Source organism: Watersipora subatra, chromosome 3 (assembly GCF_963576615.1).
Source record: "Watersipora subatra chromosome 3, tzWatSuba1.1, whole genome shotgun sequence".
NCBI lineage: Eukaryota > Metazoa > Bryozoa > Gymnolaemata > Cheilostomatida > Watersiporidae > Watersipora > Watersipora subatra.
In genome coordinates, this window is record NC_088710.1 from 21,533,073 (window position 1) to 21,554,354 (window position 21,282).

Consider the following 21,282-nt stretch of genomic DNA (forward strand, 5'->3'; position numbering starts at 1 on the left):
GAAGTCTAGCTTAGTTCTAGTGCTATGCGGCAACTAACACGCCATTTTAATAGACATTCAAAAATGCTGTTAAATCAAGAAGAAATTATATGTACAGCTGTTTAACCTAAATCAAATTTATGTTTTAAAATAATCTAAATATTAATAAGATAGCGTGTGTGTTTATTTGCTGTTCATCACGCTTTTCAGATAAAATGAGATAATAGATTGTTATCATTTTGTTATAATTACCATTTTGTTTGACAGATCAGCACTTTAACACCTTCTGGTGTTTTAGAATAACAATGCATATACTTATTCTCTGTGCTTTATCGGCACTCCTGACGATCTCTCGCGGCACACTAGACTGCCAGGGTGCTAGCGAGTGTGTTAGCACGCTGTGTGTCATGCTCTTTAGTAAGAAAATAAGAAAAATTATGCTACCAAAGGTATAAAGGCTCTATATAATTTTTCTAAATTAAATTAACCTTCTTTGCAAACAGGCTTCTAATTTTTTTGCTTTTGTAAAATACTTGAAGAATTTTCTTACTGAATTTTTGATTCAAAATATAAATTGTGGTGAGTATACACATATATTCTTAGTTGTTTATTCTCAATATAAACAATTAAAGCGGGTAACAGAGAAAGGCAATTAGAGAATGCCAAAGGAGACAGAAACAGCTTAGAATGGATGACAGGCAAGCCTGACATAATAGAAACAAAGAGCAAGAAGGAGGAATAAGATGAGTGAAGAGTATAGTTGTACATGACGATTATAGTAGAGACTATAGCAGGTAAAAATAAATTAAGAATTAAAAGAATTAAGAAATTAATAAATTATGAATTAAGATGAAATAGAACAACATAACACTTAACCTAAGCTGCCAATTACCTCCGTTGAAGAGTGGTAACCAAAACAAACATACATTTTTCATGGATTCCACTTTTTAGACAGTTATAGCATCAAAATATTGAAACAACTTTTAAACAAACCTTTAAACTGTGTAACATCACGATTGGAGTAAATACTTTTAGCTTCAAATGTGTGCACAACATTTTTCTCTGTTTTGACATACCACATTCATTTTTACAATTTGTATTTTATCACAATTGTCATTTTTACAAAAATATAGTTTGACTGACTAAATCTGTTTGTAAACACTATTCTGATTTTTCTTTAATAGAAAGTACCCATGACATGAGGCGATGAGGCTTGAGATTCTCATTCTACAGTCATCCATCATCTCCTTTTTTAATTTGTTCATTACAACTTCAACAGGCTTCACTTTCACTGCAAAGTCCAGTCCTATGCAACCTTTTCATGGCTTTGAAAATATAAAAAACTTTAGGATTTATCCACTAATACTAGCCGAAACCTGATGATTGACATACGGTAGCAACAAATAGCAGAAATAATTTAATCAGCTTACATTTTTTGCACAGCCTTCTACTAACGGTACTCAAACCTCTATTTCTACAATAAACAAGATGATTCAAACAAGGTCACACACAGACTGACTCTCTGGGAGGAGTTTGGAGTCGCCTTCTTTGGAAGTTAATACATATGTTTTATTTTGTTTTTAACCTCATTACTCTTCTAAATGCAACCTACTGTTTATCATCTCAACAGATTTCGTCTTAAATTTGCTCACCTCAATATGTATGCTTTTGGTACATAAAATTGGTATATAAAATTGCTGGTCTTCGCCTTCTTATATTTGAACAGAAAATACTACCTAAACAAAAATTATTATGTACTATTTAGTACATAGTACTTAGTACAACTATTAAGTACTTAGTACTAGTACTAAGTACTACTGCTAAGTTCATAGAGTCTATTGAGTCACCCGTTTACTTTCCTTTGGAATATTTTTTTTTTAAATGAGTTTTTACTTTTTTGGTGAAGTTTATGGGTTTAGCTTATATATCTAAATGCCTAGTTTATATATATACCCCCAGGCAGTGTTTGTTTGTTTGTCATTTGTCTGTCCAGTTATGGCAATAAATTTTTAAGGACAACAACTCCCTTTTGCAATAGATTTGAACTTGGAAACTTCAAGTCTGCAAAATCGCGAGCTAACCCAATACAATAAGTTGTCCTTGCCATCCCGCAGTATAATAAGGCACATATTTATGCAGCGCTTACAAAAATAACATCAAAAAACTTGACATTATACGCGTAATGTCAAGCTGGCTTCATGCTATTATTATAGTTAAGATTTAGACTAGCTTACCAAGTAAATTACTCAAAATCATTTGAAAATATTTTAACACCCACACAACGCCGGGTATTCATTTAGTACATATATATTATATATATATTAAAGACTTTATGAGATAAACCTTTAATTGCAATTGCTGCTGTGCTCTACTGGAGCTGATAAGCACCTTGCCCGCTTTTGAGACAACAAGTTTAAGGAAAGGCATCCACACACAGTATTCAAATGAATATTGCTGCCAGACACTAAATTGATATATTTGTTGACTGTTTAGCAGCAGCATTAAGGGTTTTTACACAAAAATCAAAACATATAATTTCTTGAGAAACTCAAACCAAAAACTGGTTGCAGATACAAAACCTATCAGAATTTGAGAAATGTCCAAATTTAGGTAAGATTTGTGCTTTAAAAGGGTTATCTTGCTTTGAATTGTTAAATTATTTATACCATCTTGTAGCAAGTTTTGTGTTCTTTTAAATGGTGTATAATACAACAATCATTTTCAAAGCTGCTACGAGTAGAAGTTATTTTTGCTTGTTGATTTTGTTGTCTCTTCATTGAAGATTATGTAAAGGTAGTGGGCGCGTCCTGTTTGGAAAATAGTAACCTCTAATATACGCTTGCATTGATCGCGCAACTTTCTCATATACGGCACTCGTTTGCGCGAAAATAGTTATTTAGGATTCTGGCCTATTATATAAACGTGATAATAACAAGCTCCATTTTGAACATTTATGAAGGCACGAGCTGTTGTTTCAATGGAGGATTGAGATAAATATTGAGATAGTTATTTCGGTTGGCGTACGGATTAGTGAGATTAAGCTGTGGTGCTATATGTTGTATTTTTCCTAAACTCACCAATAGAGGTACATAGTTTCATATCTTAACTTTGTGTTTTATTAGACAGAGGCAATGTGAATAGCCTATACGCTTGTAAAGGAATGCAAAAGCATTTGCGATTTTGGCAAGAACAGCACCTGAAGATAAAGGTTTTTATGTATGATAATTGGTGTTTATTATGAAACAACAACTTTTCAGCATTAAAATTTTATCTTGAATTTGAGCCCATAGTTTAAAAGTGTTTTAGCAAACAAATTAAAAACACCCAAAGCAAATTGCTCTGATCTATTAGAGATGATTACTAATTTTTAAAAGCTAGCAGAGATGTTTGCCGTGTGCATGTAAAACTGTAACTCATCATCAGATCTGATGAGTTACAGTTTTACATTTGCCCTATGAAAAACATGCTGACACTTATCTATAATTAACTAGAGTAACAAGTGGTGTACAGATCAATGTAGGCAAGCAAAGCAATGACAATGTATTACACAAGAAAGTATGCAAATAAAATTGGGTTACTTCAAACAAGGAAACTACAACTTTTAAAACAGTGATTGCTAAGTAGCACATGTCTGTAGGTTTACATGTCATTATACTCCAGTTATATACATTATAGGCCTACTCGTTCATCTCATGTTTATACTCAAGCTTAAGGGGATTTACCTTATGAGTTTTTCACCTATGTTCATGCTTTCTTGCTTGCTTCTCCTTTTACAGATAGTTAATTGAAAATAAATTTGGCAATAAAAGAGTTGTTTCTTATGCTTTGAAACTGATTATCATGGCTACTAAACTATCAATTTCTAAATATGCAGAAGCTATTTGAAACTATGCAAGTGTTGATACATGTAATGCTTTACCATAAATTCAACTGTAGAATAATTGTTCTTGAATGTGCAAGAAAAATCATGTATTTGCCAGTGACCAAGCATAACAACAAAACAGAATACCAGTATAGGCCTATATATTCACCCCAACTATAATAAACTTCAGCGTAGTCACCTTAACAAAAAATGTTGAGTTATCTTTGGAAAGACACAATCGCTATTTTACCAGTAACAGCGAGTACTAACACAACTATGAACACATCTGTACTTTTAATGAAAATCTATAGCCTACTGCACTATATCAAACCTTGAAAGTTAGTTTCATCTACTGTATGTAACGAGTTGGGATTTCAGCGGCTAAAACTATATACAGGCAAGAAACTAAATGTATAAAACTACGGCTAAAACTACATATTAAGGCAAGAAACCAACTATGATAAACTTGATTTTACATGTTTAGTACACATGACAGAAAAACCCTGGTAAAGATTGAAGTTCATATTAGAAAAACAGCAAGACTTAGGAATTTACTATAACACTACGTAGAAAGTTAAATTTAACTTGTAGATTCAAATTAATAAATACTGATGTTGAAACAGTTGCTTGATGAACAAACAAGAGTTTTATGCTATGGTCGCTGGTACTAAGGTAGCTCTTTCTCAGTGCAAAGGTTATATTCACTACTCCTTTCATCAGCAATAAATAATAAGACAAATTATATTAGATGTTACAAGGTTAGGCATCAAGCAAATAACCCGAGTTGCTCCCGTGACAGAGATGTAAAATACATGTGCATCACTAGTCAAGGTTTCACTTGTGAAATTCTGACATGTATTCACATTTGGTAATAAGTGATAACAAATTCTCAAGCTTAACGCTATGATCTCAGGAGAACTTCATTTATGCTTTTTCTAAGAATTACAGGCATTTTGATTTACGAACCTATTTGATGACATTAGCTTATTGTCACCTTCCAAACAATGGCTCCATTATGATCGTCAGTCACATTCATTTTTAGAAGTCAACTTAACACAACGAGTAATTTTATAACTGCAGCGTCACATGTTTTAATAGGTGCTTGTGACTTACGCAGTCTTGATATCCTTAGATTTAAATTGAAGGAAAATTTTTATTTTCTGTAAGAGAGGCAGTATTGACTTAACAATTAATTAAAGCAAAAATTCTCTGCTGGAGAAGGTAAATTAAAAGATGTACAGGTAGGTTCTAGATCAATCGTAGTCATGAGTCAAAAACTAACCAGTTGATATTTATTAATTAGTTATTATGATCAAGTTATTATAGCTCTAACAAAGTTGGTAGATCATGACACAACAAACTAATGCAGGATGTCAATAACCAAGTAGACGTACTTGGGTTATTCCATTTGTAGTTGTTTTAAAGAAAGTGCATAGTAAATGCAGTTACTTAGATGGTCATTTACTGTTTAATCAAAAAATGCAATAGACAAGCTAAATTAGCCTGGCTAGCCTCTTTAATTTGATATCAAGCAGGATTTCATTTGGGCTTCAACCAGATCCTTTCCACATTGTGACTCATGTCAGTGGCAATGGTTTTTATTTATGCGTATAACTGCTTGAAATGGGCACCTTCTACTCCTGCTCTCTTCCGCTATCCTGTTGCGTTTATGCATGTGTCAAAGGTTGGAACGATGTTAGAAAAATGGCTAAAACTTGTTTGTGATAAGATAAATACTCAACAGATTCTATCAAGATAGAAAGTGTTTTAAAAATGTTGTAGCTTGTCTAGCAGACTGTGTGGTATTACTGTAAGTGGTTTTAAGTCTGACCTCAGTTTGCATCTTGAGCTGGTGTTTTCCAGCTGAATCAAAGGTAGTCTATCTTGTTTTAAAAAAGCCCATAAATTCTCGCAATTGAAAAACTGTATGCTTAACTCAGTGCTTGTCTAACTGACTGCGAGATATTACTTCAAATGATTTTAAGTGTGACATTGACCTCCTAAACTGGTATTTTCCAGACGGAACAAAGCTAGTCTTTTTGTCTTTGACGAGGATAGTGGTTTTCACAATTGAGAGACTGTGTGATTGGCTCAGATCATGAGCGATACATATGTGGTCTTTCAACAGACGTTGCTTCACAATTGGTCCTGACTAACAATGCTGTATCATGTTATGGCTCGATGATAGTCGCTGCTGAAGAGAGTTTTCAGGTTAGGCAGTGTGTACTGCTTTGTAGTTGCTGAACAGACTCTTTGTCCCTTGGTTTGCATAAGTGCTTTAAACCCTAAACTAAACAGGTAGTAATGTAAGTTAAGGAAAAAGCTCACCACCAACCCTTTCTGTTTTCTTGGTTGAACCGGGATTTTTCTGGCATGACCTAATAAATGACGAGTGAATGAGGAGTCTGGGACAGGCTCATCATTAAGCATGACCCGGCACCGACACATCACCATTTACATCGCTAAACTAGTTGTCAATACTAGTTTGCTCTGGCGCATAAGCAGCTTTCTTTAGAATTGCTAGGATAGACCTACCAGCTAATTTTCATGTACTGTCTCAATTTGCTACAGGATTGATGGAAAGTTCTAGATAAAATTAATGAAAACAACCATGTTTTGTCCTTCAGATAGATAAACCTACTAGATATCACCTGAGACAAAGCAAGGGTGTAAAGCTTTTTTTACTCACGATCTTTGACTCAAAGATTAACATATGCAAAATTCTGCACTCCCAGATTTTTACCAAATGAATTAATTTTAGCTGTAAAATTCCTAATTGAATCTTCATCAACAAACTTTATTTTTCTGGGAAAATTATGTTAATTGAAAGCCTTTTGTATGTAGTACTGGACATAATTTTTGGAGCCATTGGCATTATTGCTATTTATACAGCCATTTGAATACTCATACTAATTCAGTATTGTCTATATCCTGCTCTAATAACACTAAGCTGTTGTTTTACATTAAATATTATCTTTATGTGCCTAAGAGGTAGATAGAACTGTGTTATTTTAACCAACACAATTTTTAGGACATTAAGTTTTTTGTGCTTAGAATCATAGTGTGCATTTTTGTGTGAAGTACTAGTCTTAGGTTTTAACTTCTGTATTGTTATTTATACAACTGCTAGTCTAGCGTTTCCCAACGTTGTTTTTCATCTCTTGTTCTATTCGTCAGTAAGCTCCTAGCATTTGCTACTTTGCGCTGAATATTATTTCCTGTGTGCCGAGAAGGTTTATAGGGCTCTGTTGTTCTTATTAAAGCACGTAAATTACATAATTTTTTTATTATATATTTCAATACATCAGAGTCTTGGCTTTCGAATAAGCCTATATTCAATACACAAAGAATAATAAAACTATGAAAAATGGGGTGTCAAAAGTACGTCCTGCAAAAAAAAACACTTGGTTCAGGTACTCAAAATGTGGCGTCATAATTCTCATTTAGCCTTAGGTCGTCGATCCCTTTCGCTGCCATTGAGGCTGCGTTTTTCTGTGACAATCGGTGCTGTTAAACCCGGAGAGCGCTAATAATAAACTAAGATTCTAGATAATCAACAATGCCCGCGATCGTGCTAACACCCGACCAATACAAATACATGTTCTGGGTTAATTAATTATGCTTCAATAAATGTACTGTCGTTGATAAAGGTAATGAAATCACATCGATTAAATTATGACCTGCGGTTGCGTGGCCCTAGGACTAAATGTTAATCGCACTTTCGCGAGATCACGCAATGCTTGAAATTAATTAGTCTCAGTCGGCATTAAAAATAAAGAGCTAGTGCATAATATCATCGGAAAAATATAGAATGGTTCTTGGAGTCTGAGGTACTTATCATAGAAATAATATGTACATGGAGAACTAATGACACTGATTCCTTTGTCATCTTCATTCGTTCTCTAGAGTTGTCCTACCTTCGCCTGCCACTAGCGTCATTATCGTCACTTTCGTAGTTGATAAATAAGCGGTAAGAGCACACAACAATGAATATGAGAATTGTGACGTCACAATTTTCGAGACTATGCCAGTAAACGTTTTCGCGGTAGAGCTCTGGGGAAATCCTATAAACACCAACCAATGTCTGTCTCACCATGGCAAACAATAGCTCATTCGAAAGCCAAGACTCTGATGTATTGAAATATACAATAAAAAATTATGTAATTTATGTGCTTTAAGATAATTTCAATGGAAGGAAGATTTGTGCTGTTAATGGCAGCTTTTACTTTTTCGGAGTCGGTATAACAAATAATAATAAAAAAATTCAAATCAGCAATCAGACTTTTCAATGGTCTAATTACCTGTTCACTCTGCTTTTTGTTTTCCAAAGAGGGAGCCTGAAGTTTTACCCTTCCTCAGCATCTGATAGTTGAAAAGGATGGATGGGGACCAGGATAAACGCAAGCCGCACAGACCTAGAAAAAGTGGTCGGAAGGCCGAGAAAAAGGCAAAGAAGCATGAAGCTACACGCGCTGTTAGTCAGGCTGGCATGACAGCCAAACAAAAGAATCCAAAAGCTTTCGCTGTTCAGAATGTGACAAAGTTGAAAAAACGAGTACGGAGGTGAGAATAATTTACACTCATGGAACCTGATCTGTTATTGTAGTGTTGCCCATACAAAGAGTGTTGATAATGAAGAATGAATCTTACCTTTTCATACGTTAATTTAAATTTTACCTTTTAGGGTACGCATATCTATCATCATTCTTTTTTTCTTTAGAACGCTAGACATAAAAGAGAAAAAGGTTCATGATCCAGTGGTGGATAGAACACCATTGGAACCTCCCCCTATCATTGTCGCAGTGGTAGGACCACCCAAAGTCGGTAAATCTACAGTCATGCGTGGTTTGATAAAAAACTACAGCTCTCAAAAACTGGCAGATGTCAGAGGTCCTGTAACAGTTGTAGCTGGTAAGAACATTTCCACGTCGGCAGTTAGTTCAATTGTTAATAGTAGTTTCCCAGGGCTCACTGCTGGAGCCCTGGGAAACGGAAGTTCAATTGTTAATAGTAGTTTCCCAGGGCTCACTGCTGGAGCCCTGGGAAACGGAAGTTCAATTGTTAATAGTAGTTTCCCAGGGCTCACTGCTGGAGCCCTGGGAAACGGAAGTTCAATTGTTAATAGTAGTTTCCCAGGGCTCACTGCTGGAGTCCTGGGAAACGGAAGTTCAATTGTTAATAGTAGTTTCCCAGGGCTCACTGCTGGAGCCCTGGGAAACGGAAGTTCAATTGTTAATAGTAGTTTCCCAGGGCTCACTGCTGGAGCCCTGGGAAACTACCATTTCCCAGAGCTGCGGGGTTCTTCTAAACTAGGCGCTCACTGTCTGCTGGTTTACTGGTAGTACTCTCAGCTCTCCGTTTAGTTCTCTCAATTTCAGTGTACTAGTGCAGTAAGTCTAAGATGTTGTTGACCCTACTAGAACCCATTTAAAATGCTATGTGCGGTATCTCTCATCAGACTATCATATGGGCATGTCCGATGTCATGTCATGATACGATGTTGATCTGTTTGACTGTAATGTTTCATTTCCGTAATGTTTAGTGAGATTCTCTTCAGATGTCAATGTTATCTACTGCTGGGCCAAATGCTTCCAGGAGATCCAACAGTAGCTTATTCAACTCGTTTCACAGCAAACAACATTCTAAATAATTACATATAGTATTTAAACATATGCATTATATAAAACTAAACTAAAATTTATATTTGAAATTATAAATTATGTGTAAGAAACTAAATTTAAGTAATATTTAATTAAACAAAAGTGTTTTTTGTCACTTTATCTTTACTATGAAGACTGGGGTGTTGACTCAGCGATACAAGTGAGGGCGATGCACAGGTAGAAGTCAGCACAGAGATATGAAACTAAACTCGTGCATGAACCACATAAACTTTCAATTAGCATAAATTATTTATATTTTTTTTGTTTACAGTTAGTTTTTTTATATTTTAGCATCTTCAGTTTTTCCACTTCAGTATCGGGTTTCCTTTTTTCACATCACTTTAACATTCCTCCTCTCGTTTACTACTGTATTAGATGACTTGGTAAACTTTGAAAGATTGTCCAAATACATTTGCTGGTGTTTTTAGTTAATTTTTTGCTTTAGTCGTGAGGAACTGTTTCATAGTGTTCAAACACCGTAAAACTGTAATATGTACTGATTTAAAAAAATACAACTTTTCGAGACGCTATATGCACTTCATTTGTTAAAAATAACTTCAAGTGAAAGGTCAAATAGTTGCTCAAGCACCATATCAACATATTATATTTATTTATATCAGCGTGTAGTTATGTATTTACCAAATGTAAATAAATGCTTATATTAATTTGATCGTAACTCTAGATTTGACTGTGATATTTCAAATGGCTAGAATTCCTGAAATAGAAAATCTCAATCCATGTCTTCAAAATAAACGCAAAATAACAATAAAAAGCCATTTTAATTAAATAATTCTCTGTGTAGTTATTTACAAGTACTCGTTTTAGCCATAATATTATTATTATTATTAATTGAAGACTGAACTGTTTGCTAGGTAAGAAACGGCGGCTCACGTTTATTGAGTGCAATAATGACATGAACTCAATGATAGACATAGCTAAGGTCGCTGACCTTGTTCTCCTACTTATTGATGCAAGCTTTGGCATGGAGATGGAAACATTTGAGTTTCTTAACATCTGCCAAGTTCATGGATTTCCCCGAATTATGGGTGTCCTCACTCACCTCGACTACTTTAAGAATAACAAGAAACTTAAGACGGTACGCAAGACGTTGAAGCACAGATTTTGGACTGAGATATATCAAGGAGCGAAACTGTTTTATCTCAGCGGAATGATTCACGGAGAATATCTAAAGAATGAGATCCATAACTTAGCACGTTTCATATCGGTCATGAAGTTCCGACCTCTCACATGGAGAAGTTCTCATCCATATGTTCTGGCTGATAGGTGAGTAACATCTATACCTTTGTGACTAATGTATCCAGGTTTGAGATTGCAAAGTTGCCATCAGTTATGTGAGTTGATCGTATTACATTGGAAATCATGCGTTTAGTTTGTTAGCGGTGTCCGTTTGTTTAGAGAATTGACAGACAGTGTTGGTGTTACAAACTCGTTTTTAACACCAACACTGTTATGTTTCCATAAATTGCAGAGATGCTGTTTATTCTTAGCACTTGAAATGTGTAACTTTCTTAAACACGTCTCTTTAAATATTGTTGTGCTCAGACAAATCTTTAAAATTAATTTGTTTAAAGCCAAATATATATTCCCGCTAATATTATTGTTTTACTCTTTAGTATATGTATACTAGCTGAATGTCCGGTATTGCACGGGTAATAGAATAATTACCTAATGATTTTGAGTAACTTACCTGGAAAGCTTGATCTTTACTAAAACAATACCCACGTTTTGGGCCAATTTAACAATCGTTACGAGTAATGGTCAACAGTGCTAGCTATTAACCCAAAGCAAGCGCTTTAAGCTTGAGTATCTTAACCAATGTAATGACTGTTTTCCCAATAAATCTAATGTATTCCGTGTAGCTTAATGGTTGTGGGTCCCGAGATCAAATTTAATGCTGTGTGGATTGTTCATTGCTAGATTTTAAATGCTATGACTAAATATATACTAGTTCCAAAATGCTAACTAATGAGAGCTCTTCACTGAAAACAAAATCTATGGATTAAAATAATAGCAATAGCGCAAAATGATTTTGTAGTGACTTCTAGCTAACCTTGACCCATTTTATTACACATACTTATATATATAATTACATATATATAGCTATATATTTATCATGGTTTTTATGAATACGATGTTTACCTTAGCTCTACCTAGAAGACATACATTATCATAGTTATATTAGTATACATATCTCGCTGCATTTCTGTTTTTCCATTTTCATCTATCCCATCCTGATCTCACGCTCTCCCTCTTGTGTCAGACCTTGTTATATGTATTTGGGCGACTTCGATCGTGTCGGCTTCTGACACTGTATCGGCCTGACTCTGTATCTCATCAACTTTTGATTATGTTTTTAGAATGGAAGATATGACAAATCCAGAGCGTCTTCGTTTGGATCCTAAATCTAACAGGAATATTAGTTTTTACGGGTGGATGAGAGGCGTCCCTCTTAAGAACAAGAGTACCGTTCACTTACCAGGTTTGCATTCAAGTTTTAACTTCAGTCGTTTTGAGTTTAGATGCATTATTATTTCTTCTTGTAAGAATTTTGAGGTACGGAATAGTTTTTAAGAAAAAATTCTATTTGCAGTGCAAGAAGACAATGAAATTATGGTCAAACACCTTTTTTAACCCAATTTATTGAATGGCCCTCGTATAAAAACAATTTTCACTATTTGCATATATATCTGCTGGACTTAGTTTTATGTTCATGACAAAAAAGTCTATAACCTCAGTCTATTTGTAACAACGAATCATTCTGCTTTCACATGTATATGCAAATTCTACTGCCGTGGTAAACATTATTCAATGTGTATTTGGCGTTAGTGCTAGTCTAGTTGCTAAAATTGTTCAGTCTAATTCCATTGTTAAACTGTCTGCCTGCCACTCTTCCCACTATGAAGAATTAATGGATTAAAGGTGTAGTTTTTTAGTCAAAGCCAACTTTAAGTTGAGGTGAATATGGTTATATATTGTCAAATCTCCCCTACTCATCCATTTCTGGTCATGTTCAGTCTGCTGCTCCAAATTTACTCCACGTTTGGGGCTGAGTCAGACATTAATGAAAGTGTAACTAATGAAGGGGCGTAAAACATTGCTATGAACCCAAGGAGGATGCCATGTTGGTCCCATGCTAACCAAAGGTCAAGGGCATTATTGAGTAGTTATGACACAAGGTAGACACTCGTTACAGAACTGTAAGTCTTTATAATAGACTCATATCTGATTCACAACATCTTATCTTACTTTTGTATTTATAGGCCTTGAGGGGGCTGTTGGTAATCAGGAAGATGTGTTTTATAGTTGTTAGTTGGTATCTTGTATGATAGAATATTTTTCCCAACTCCCAACCATGGCTCTGTACAAACAGATGGACAAACAACTTATTATAGTAAAGACTGATACCCTGGCAGTTTCATACGCCATGAGGATCTTCAGGTGTAATAAGTATATGCACAATTATTCCAAAATGCAGCCATGCGGTTGAGTGAGGCAGATGGTAGCGTGCCTTGCTGCTAAGCTGAATTTTTGAGTCCTTTGCTAAGCAATCTTGTTTCCTAACATCCAACCGCAGTTTCAGACACTTTGCTTGGCTTCAGACATGGCTCTTGTTATAATAAAGATTTAGGGTTAACTTAAATGATTTTGAAAGAAATGCTTGGTTTTAACGGTTTCCAGATATTTCTTTTACTATGTCAAAGTACTAGTAAGGCCCCTAAATAAATTAAGCTCATATGTAACTAATCCATTGTATTATATTTTAAAATCACCTGCATTGGCAGATGGTTATCTGCCACGTTGTTGCTTGTGGAAAAGTGATAGATGTCAGCACTGCGCTGTGGACATCAGCTTTAATGATACATTTGTTTCAGGATGCGGAGATTTCCTTGTGGCTGATGTATCTTGCATTCCTGACCCCTGCCCACTTCCTGACTTGACTAAAAGACGTAGTCTTAATGATTTAGAGCGTAAGCTATACGCTCCACTCTCTGGTGTAGGAGGTATAGTCTACGACAAAGACGCTGTCTATATTGATGTCGGCAATTCTCAATCACAAAAGACTCATTTAGGGGTTAGTATTTTCTTTTAGCTGCTCTTATACACTAGGCAGCATGGTTCCGTGGGCTTGTCATGTGTAATAACTGTGCGTACAATTATTCTTCAATTCAGTAAGGTAGTTGAGTCCATAATGCAGTTTATAGCGTGCCTGTGTGCAAAATGGAATATCCCAGTCTTATGTGAGGCAATGTTTTTTTCCTAACGCTCATAGCATTGCTTCCGGACAGAGGAACACAGCTCTTATCCTTCGTTTTTTCGTGGCGTCATTTTATCATTGTCGGTCATCTTTATAGACAATTTTATCGTTAAAAGCATGAAGCTTTTGCAATGAAATTTTTTGAAAATGATGCTTTTTTTTGCAATTTTGTATTCTAGTATCAAAACAACACCAAAAAATACTATTAAATAAAAGAATAACGATCGTTTTCTACAAATATGGCGGCGTGTTCGTGAACGAGAGCATGTGCAAACGGCTTGATGTCGTCAAAAAATGATGGATTATAGTAATATGCTGCACGGTTTTGATCGTAAGGTAGAAATGTCGTATGGAAGAGCATAGGAACCTATAGTAAGCATAGTAATTATCTAATGCAACCCACCAGTAAAAACATCAAAATTTAATATACGTACTGTACATATTAAACATTAGTAGTAAAATAGCATGGAAACCTTAGTAACTATAGTTGCGTATTCAGTGGTTATGATTTGCAATAAAATGTAACATTACTATATTACTACAGTACTGTATGGAGTTCTTACCATCAAGACACGTGTAGTGGCTAATGACGGTGTGAGAGAGACTTGAAAGCTACTCATTCGGTACACAGACTTTTGTGATGCCATATAACATTACCTTTGAATTTAACTTAAATGAATTTAGCTTACTAAACACACACGCGGACACGCACTTGAAGCTAAGATTTAATATTTCACTTAACTTTAATTATGTCATTGTCCAAATTTTTTATTACCAGTCTGTTTCCGGCTCGGTCTTTTTGCTTCGCTTTCACTACAATTTTTAACCGACCTTATTAAAACATTGTTCAAACTCAATGGACAAGAAGACCAAGTTGATCAAATTTGAATTTCGAAGATAATTATTTTGTTGATGCTGTATGGTGGGAAATTGCTGTAATGAGGGTTACAGAGAAAGTTAAACAAGAGAGTCTGGTTATTGCATCTTATAAAATGCAGTTTATAAAAAGCAGTTTATAAAAAGCCATATTTTATACTGTAAAATAGAGCTCAGTTATATACAACTAGGTAGTGGGGGTCTCTTGTAGTTGCGCATCAGGGATTAGGACATATCTGAGAGTTTGCTTACTTGTATATATATTTCTCAAAGTTTGTCGGTCCGCATTCCGGCTATAGAAATCTTCATTTTAAAATCCCGCGCTCTGATGGATTTGAACTCATGATGAATACATCAACAAGTTTCTTATCCAGACGCTCTACCACTGAGCTAGAACGGCATATTGATCAAAGATGTTTTCATATACCGCATACACCATGCACACGCTAATTATTTTAGCGATGCGGCCATGTGTTACGATGCTCCTGTTAAGAAATATTTTTTGTAAATTTCAGTTACTATGTCTGGGGTCAAGGCCAATTCTTCTCACTCGGACAATTATATCGTCTCCGTATGGTCGTATTCAAAATTTTGATGGATAGCTTCTGGTGGAACAGTAGCCTTTTTATACATACACTTCTATGCAAGAATTGTTATTATTAATTCTATATATTCAGGATTTTTATTTTGTTTTCTCAGTTCGTATTAATTGTATCATTACCGAATCATCTTGTGTTGTAATCGTAGCAAAACCGACTTAATTTAGCTATTACTTGCTAATTATTTCACATTTACATCTAAACCTTTTTATAGTCATTTTATTGTTTTCCAATTTATTTGGCCTGCACGAAACATTTTTTTTCATGATATGAGTTTAAAAGTTGTTTGACAAGGTCTGAAAACCTTTACAGTTGTTTTTATTCTCTCTCTTAATTTATTTCAATTACACAAAACACTTCTGTAATGGTATGTAGTTTGAAAGTTAGAATAGTAAATGATGTTATATGTTAAATACAAATCAATTTTCTGTCTAAAGACTTTTATATTACCTGGGCAACGCCGGGTAATATAAAAGTAGCACAGCTAGTAGGTATGTAAATGTAGGCTTCTTATATCTTTTGTCGTATATATTAATTGCGTTCATTTTTTGGAGTTGCAGAACATGATTTTATTTTATACAATTGATTCTTTAGATTACAAGGAATTGTCTTGCACCTTTCCGTTACTTAATGGTGAATGATAACAGGATGAAGATGATGAAGAGGAACTGCATGGAGCAGAGAAACTTAAAGCTGCCATGATTAGCTCAGAGAAGAGCCTTGACAAGAAGATAGTAGAGAGCAGTCTATCAATATTCTCTCACAGCGCTGCCATCACATCCGCTGAATACAGCAAACAAAGGTTTACTTATTTGAAATCAACACCTTATAAACCCTAACTTGCCATTAGAAATATGACACTAGAAATCTAGAAAACCTACTGTATACGTGCTGATAAAAAAGATAACAATGAAAACCTTTTTACTGATTATCGCTTTGTTAATTTAGTTTCTGCTTATAATATATGTCACCCCTGATTTTTACATGTTTTTGTATAATTAATTTTTTAATGCTCTATGTAATTGAACTATATTGCATCTTTCTTTCTCCAACAGACGATGCTTCTGACAAATGAAGCGAATATAGGATCGGCGTAACATTGGAAGTTGAGGTTTGGCTGTGATAGCAAATCTTATCAAACAATAATAGCTACCGACGTCAAATTATTATAAAAGAATGATCTCTTAATCAACTCTAAAAACTATTATAGTATTTTCTTAGTATCTCAAACATTATTTTATTACAGAGAAGAGATGCGCTTCTAGTACAAACGGCAAGTAGCTTTTCTAGTGGTTTTTTCATCGAAATTGAAGTAAATATTGACAGCATTTCTATCGCATTTCTGCTATAGAGGACTCAAGTTTCTGGTGCTGTTTTGCAAAATTACTGAGTGGATTTTAATAAAACTGAGGTTAAGGTTAGAAAGGTTATTATTGTTATCAAGATATTATTGCTGCAACGAACATATCCTACTTCCTGTTTTCTGTGGTTGTGCTGGAACAGCTCTTCAGTTTTTGTTAGACAACAAGTATGGAATCTATTTGCCGGTTTGCTCACAATATCTGTTCATATTGGGTATCTCTTCTGGTTATAGCTCTAGGACATAAAGGTCTACCCTTGTTAGTTACATGTTTCATGGGCTAATATGCAGGTTCTCTTGCAGACCACCTGATGCATTGCCTCCATTTGAGACAGTCAAAGATGGCTCTAGGAACAGACGGAAGGCTATTTTTAACACATCTCTCCCAGAAGAACTTCCATCAGAGTCGGATGAAGACGATGATTATGAGGAAGCAACTCCAATCAAAAGTAGAGAACGACTCCAGCTAGCTGAGGTGAGAGTCCACTATCTGTTATAAACCTTGTTTAGAAAATTGTTTGTGTGGAGGTGTTAGCAATTTAATAGTAGTCCCATGACAGCGTAGTGTACCTTGAGAGATCGACCTCTTTTTATGTCAATTTTACTGGACGTAAAAAATTTATATATGAAGTTTTTGCATCGTATTACGTTAGAAACTCCATACAGTCGTAACCTCATCATATGAGCTTAATTCGTTCTGGGACTGAGCTTGTATGTCAATGTCAGCTGCTTTCTCTTTTGTGGAATGACAACTCCATAGTTGTTTGTGTATTCAGGGTGACGATCACTTGTCCTTCGATGAAGACTCTGATGATGGGGATGATGGTTTTGAAGAAGGTGATGTTAGAAATGAAAGTTTTAAAGAAGACAGCGATGAGGAAGCTGAAGATTCAGGTATTTATACCTAGAAATTGTGGTTGGAGTATCTACAGAATATATCGTTTATTTCTATGGAAGTCAGTGAATATCTTTTTAAATACTCTACATGTTCGAGAGGGTGTGGTATAAGAGCTTTGTAGGCTTAGTACAGTAGTAACTTTAAATGTTTGAATATTTTGCTTGGTCTGCACTTTTGTAATATTTTTATAAGCTTGATAAAACAAAAATATTATATTATGCAATATTAAACTTTTCTGAATTTCTAAGTATTGTTTTTAATAATAATATATCAAATAGACCGAAGTCAACGATCATTGTAGTTCAAAAAGTTAGATAATACAGCAATGCACCCGTCATTATATTTGACAAATATCACAGGATATCATAAACAACTTGTTCATAAGCCTTTGACATTAGAATACAATAATAATTCCTTGCTCAGAGCATTATAGTTTTTGTTGAGTTTATAGCTGGTGTCGTGACTATTACGATCATGATTCGCATGTGTGATTGACCTCTGGTAGCGGTAGTGGTCAAATGTACCAACTGATTGTAAGTTCTTCCATGAGAAGATTACTCCCAATTAAAATAATTTTGTCTGCTATCCATGAAAAACTCTCGTCAAATGCTTATACTTAACTCTCTCACACTTTAAGAATGTTTGATTTCAGCTTTATGGAGTGTTAGCTTTATGGAATGTAGCTCATAGCTTTGGGAATATGCTTGGTTTTTATCTGAAATGAGATAAAACTCAATGCAACAGAAGCTACTATAGAAGCTATGAAATTATTTCATGGCTTCTATAAGATTTGTTTAGTCTATTTTATAGACTATGTAAGTAATTTTGTGCTGACGATTAACAACTTGCCCATAACTTCATTTGCCGAAAAACCTCTATTTGATATAAGCGTGTTTCATTGATATCTACATGTAAGTGTTTACGGTAGTTTAATGCTCGAATTATTTTTGCAGTCACCTGTCTCTTTTTTTAAATGTTTTTTATGTTATTACAATGGATGTACACAATCATTTTCTATCTTGCGTTTACAGTCATAGCCAATCAAAAACATTTAGTACGCATGGAGTTGTTTTCACAATGCTACCTGCTTTTATCATTAGAATGAATTTATAATTTCAAAATCTTCTTAAAAAAGGTTTCATAGTGTCAGGATTTTTTATTACTCTCAAGTAAATACTCTTAAATTAAAAGATTTTATTAAATTACTGTAAAACCTCTATTTGAGTGTCACCTTTATTTGAGCGCTACCTCTAATAGAATGTCACTATAGGAAAAGGGTTAAAAATTACAGTGCCACTCTTTAATTGAATGTCACCTCTCTTTGACCGCCGCATTGACATTTTTTGATCTTTACGAACTCGTAATAGAAAGTGATCAGTAAAAAGGTGTACATAAAATTTTACTAATAATTATTCGGTTACATCAATAAAAATTAAATTTTTCATTGTTGCTTTAGTGGTTGCCATGGTTTTAGTGATGGTGTCCCTGAGAAGATCGATCGTCAGTCATCAGGACTACACTTTGATTCAAAGTCACCAAGGTCTAAATCCAATTAATTCGACGTCAATGAGGTTTAAATTCAATACATTGTCTCCAGGGTTGTCCATAATGTGGCTTACAATCTTACATAAAGACTTTGAAGCATTTTGATGAACGATGAGAACACTCCTCCAAAACATCATACGACGTAATAGCAGCCATTGTTATGGCGTATCTGAGATCTTCATTGTTATGGCGTATCTGAGATCTTCATTGTTATGGCGTATTGAAGTCCGTTGTCTAACTCCAAAGCTTTACGGTTTTTTCTTTAAAACATCAAATGCGACACTATCGAAATAATTAATAACTGTATCTGGCTTATGATTTACTCTCAAAGTGAATCCTTGTTTAATGTATTCTGTTACTTCGACATATGTGAAAAATGGCTTAGCAAAGATGCTGAGGCCGATAGCATTAATGCCACTCTGCCCGAAGGACTAGAGTCACTGGACAAAATATAAGCAACATTAGCCTTGTTTCGTCTGTGAAAGGAATTTATCTTCTTAAAATTCTGTCGAATTAGTCGAACAATATAACGCTACCCTCCATATGAACATCAACTCTAATAAAATGCTACTATACAGGAAGGATTGAAAAATAGAGTTGAAATAGAGGTTTTACGATAAAAAAACTAGAAATAGCTGAAGAAATAATCAATATTGTCGATAATTAATAAACTTGCAACATTGTTGCTGTATGCATAAGTAACCACATCATGACACCTTTTTATCGGTGAATATATGACATGCTAGTGTTTTTCACGTTTTTATAAAAATGCAAACGTAAAATTTAAAAACTCAAATAAAACCCTTATTTGGGGGTCAGTGTGTAGAGGTAGCAGAAGGCAAATGAATATCAACTCTCACATATTGCCCTGTATGTACTTTGTTAGCTTACTAACTGTTTCTCTACATATTATTAATGATTTGCTATTGCAGGGCAACTGAGGTGGAAGGAAAACTTAGTTGCAAAGGCATCAGAAGCTTTTCTAGCAAGACAGAGAACAACTCCAAACCTTCGCAAATTGGTCTATGGTGATGGTGAGATCTAATGGATATCTTTTAAGATAATGCATTTTATTATTACGCTGTGTATAAATTGTAATAATAATCAATTTTGCTAGTTGTGAATTTCTGTTTGCCTTTTCCAGTTTGGTAGCGCTGCTATCTGCTACCTTTTTACTCAGGCTACTGTTACTTTCTCTTTGGTTCAACTAATAGTTACTTTCTCTTTGGTTCAACTAATAGTTACTTTCTCTTTGGTTCAACTAATAGTTACTTTCTCTTTGGTTCAACTAATAGTTACTTTCTCTTTGGTTCAACTAATAGTTACTTTCTCTTTGGTTCAACTAATAGTTACTTTCTCTTTGGTTCAACTAATAGTTACTTTCTCTTTGGTTCAACTAATAGTTACTTTCTCTTTGGTTCAACTAATAGTTACTTTCTCTTTGGTTCAACTAATAGTTACTTTCTCTTTGGTTCAACTAATAGTTACTTTCTCTTTGGTTCAACTAATAGTTACTTTCTCTTTGGTTCAACTAATAGTTACTTTCTCTTTGATTCAACTAATAGTTACTTTCTCTTTGATTCAACTAATAGTTACTTTCCCATTAACGCAACTCATTGTTGGCTTTTTTTGTTTCAGTGCATTTTTGGCTTAACTTTTTTACTATGGAATTTTTTGCTTCTGAAGGATTTAATTAATGCCGAAAGGTTTTTAGTGAGGTACACTTGGTATTTTTGCTATAAAAGCTGGAATTACTGTAATAGAGCTTTAATCTAAAATATTTTTGGAATCAGTAGGAAATTCTGCTAAAAATGAATGCATTTGACAAACAAAAGCCATGTTTAATATTTTTTTAATTTAGTGACCCCGGTTGCAAAAGAAAAACGCTATCGCTTTCACAGTTTGACCAAAATGCGGACTCCCATTCCTTAATATAAAAATATTGCGATCAAAAATATCTGAGCCTAGCGGTCAATAATTTCACTAGCAGCTTTAGGTCACAGATTATAAGTTTTTTATTCATCCTAAACCGCGAAGTAAAAAAACTGTGATATTATGCTGTGATTTTTGAGTAAAAAGAAAACTAATGGGATGGACTTGTTGACAAAGATAAGAGCTCATAATCCTAAATTTGTTGTGGTAAAATTCTGGATGTTTTTGTTATCTCTGTGATTCATGATATATACTTTTGTTTAGATGCTAAGGTGAGCCGTTATTAAGGCTTTTC

At 34.5% G+C, this 21,282-nt stretch overlaps 1 protein-coding gene across 2 annotated transcripts in view; it reads left to right on the top strand.

The window, feature by feature from the left end:
• The first annotated feature begins 2,941 nt into the window (after window positions 1-2,941).
• The window catches only part of LOC137389818 (ribosome biogenesis protein BMS1 homolog), a 32,362-nt gene continuing 14,021 nt past the window's right edge, over window positions 2,942-21,282 (top strand). The window contains exons 1-10 of one of the 2 annotated variants that reach the window (XM_068075934.1): window positions 2,942-3,064; window positions 8,172-8,404; window positions 8,562-8,752; window positions 10,374-10,785; window positions 11,880-12,001; window positions 13,395-13,594; window positions 15,900-16,054; window positions 16,916-17,087; window positions 17,389-17,506; window positions 19,988-20,089. In XM_068075934.1, coding sequence (XP_067932035.1) covers window positions 8,220-8,404; window positions 8,562-8,752; window positions 10,374-10,785; window positions 11,880-12,001; window positions 13,395-13,594; window positions 15,900-16,054; window positions 16,916-17,087; window positions 17,389-17,506; window positions 19,988-20,089 — 1,657 coding nt within the window. In that variant the 5' untranslated portion in view covers window positions 2,942-3,064; window positions 8,172-8,219. Of the gene's footprint in view, window positions 3,065-5,980; window positions 6,053-8,171; window positions 8,405-8,561; window positions 8,753-10,373; window positions 10,786-11,879; window positions 12,002-13,394; window positions 13,595-15,899; window positions 16,055-16,915; window positions 17,088-17,388; window positions 17,507-19,987; window positions 20,090-21,282 lie in introns of those variants that run through there. The other variant, XM_068075935.1, reaches the window with a different exon arrangement.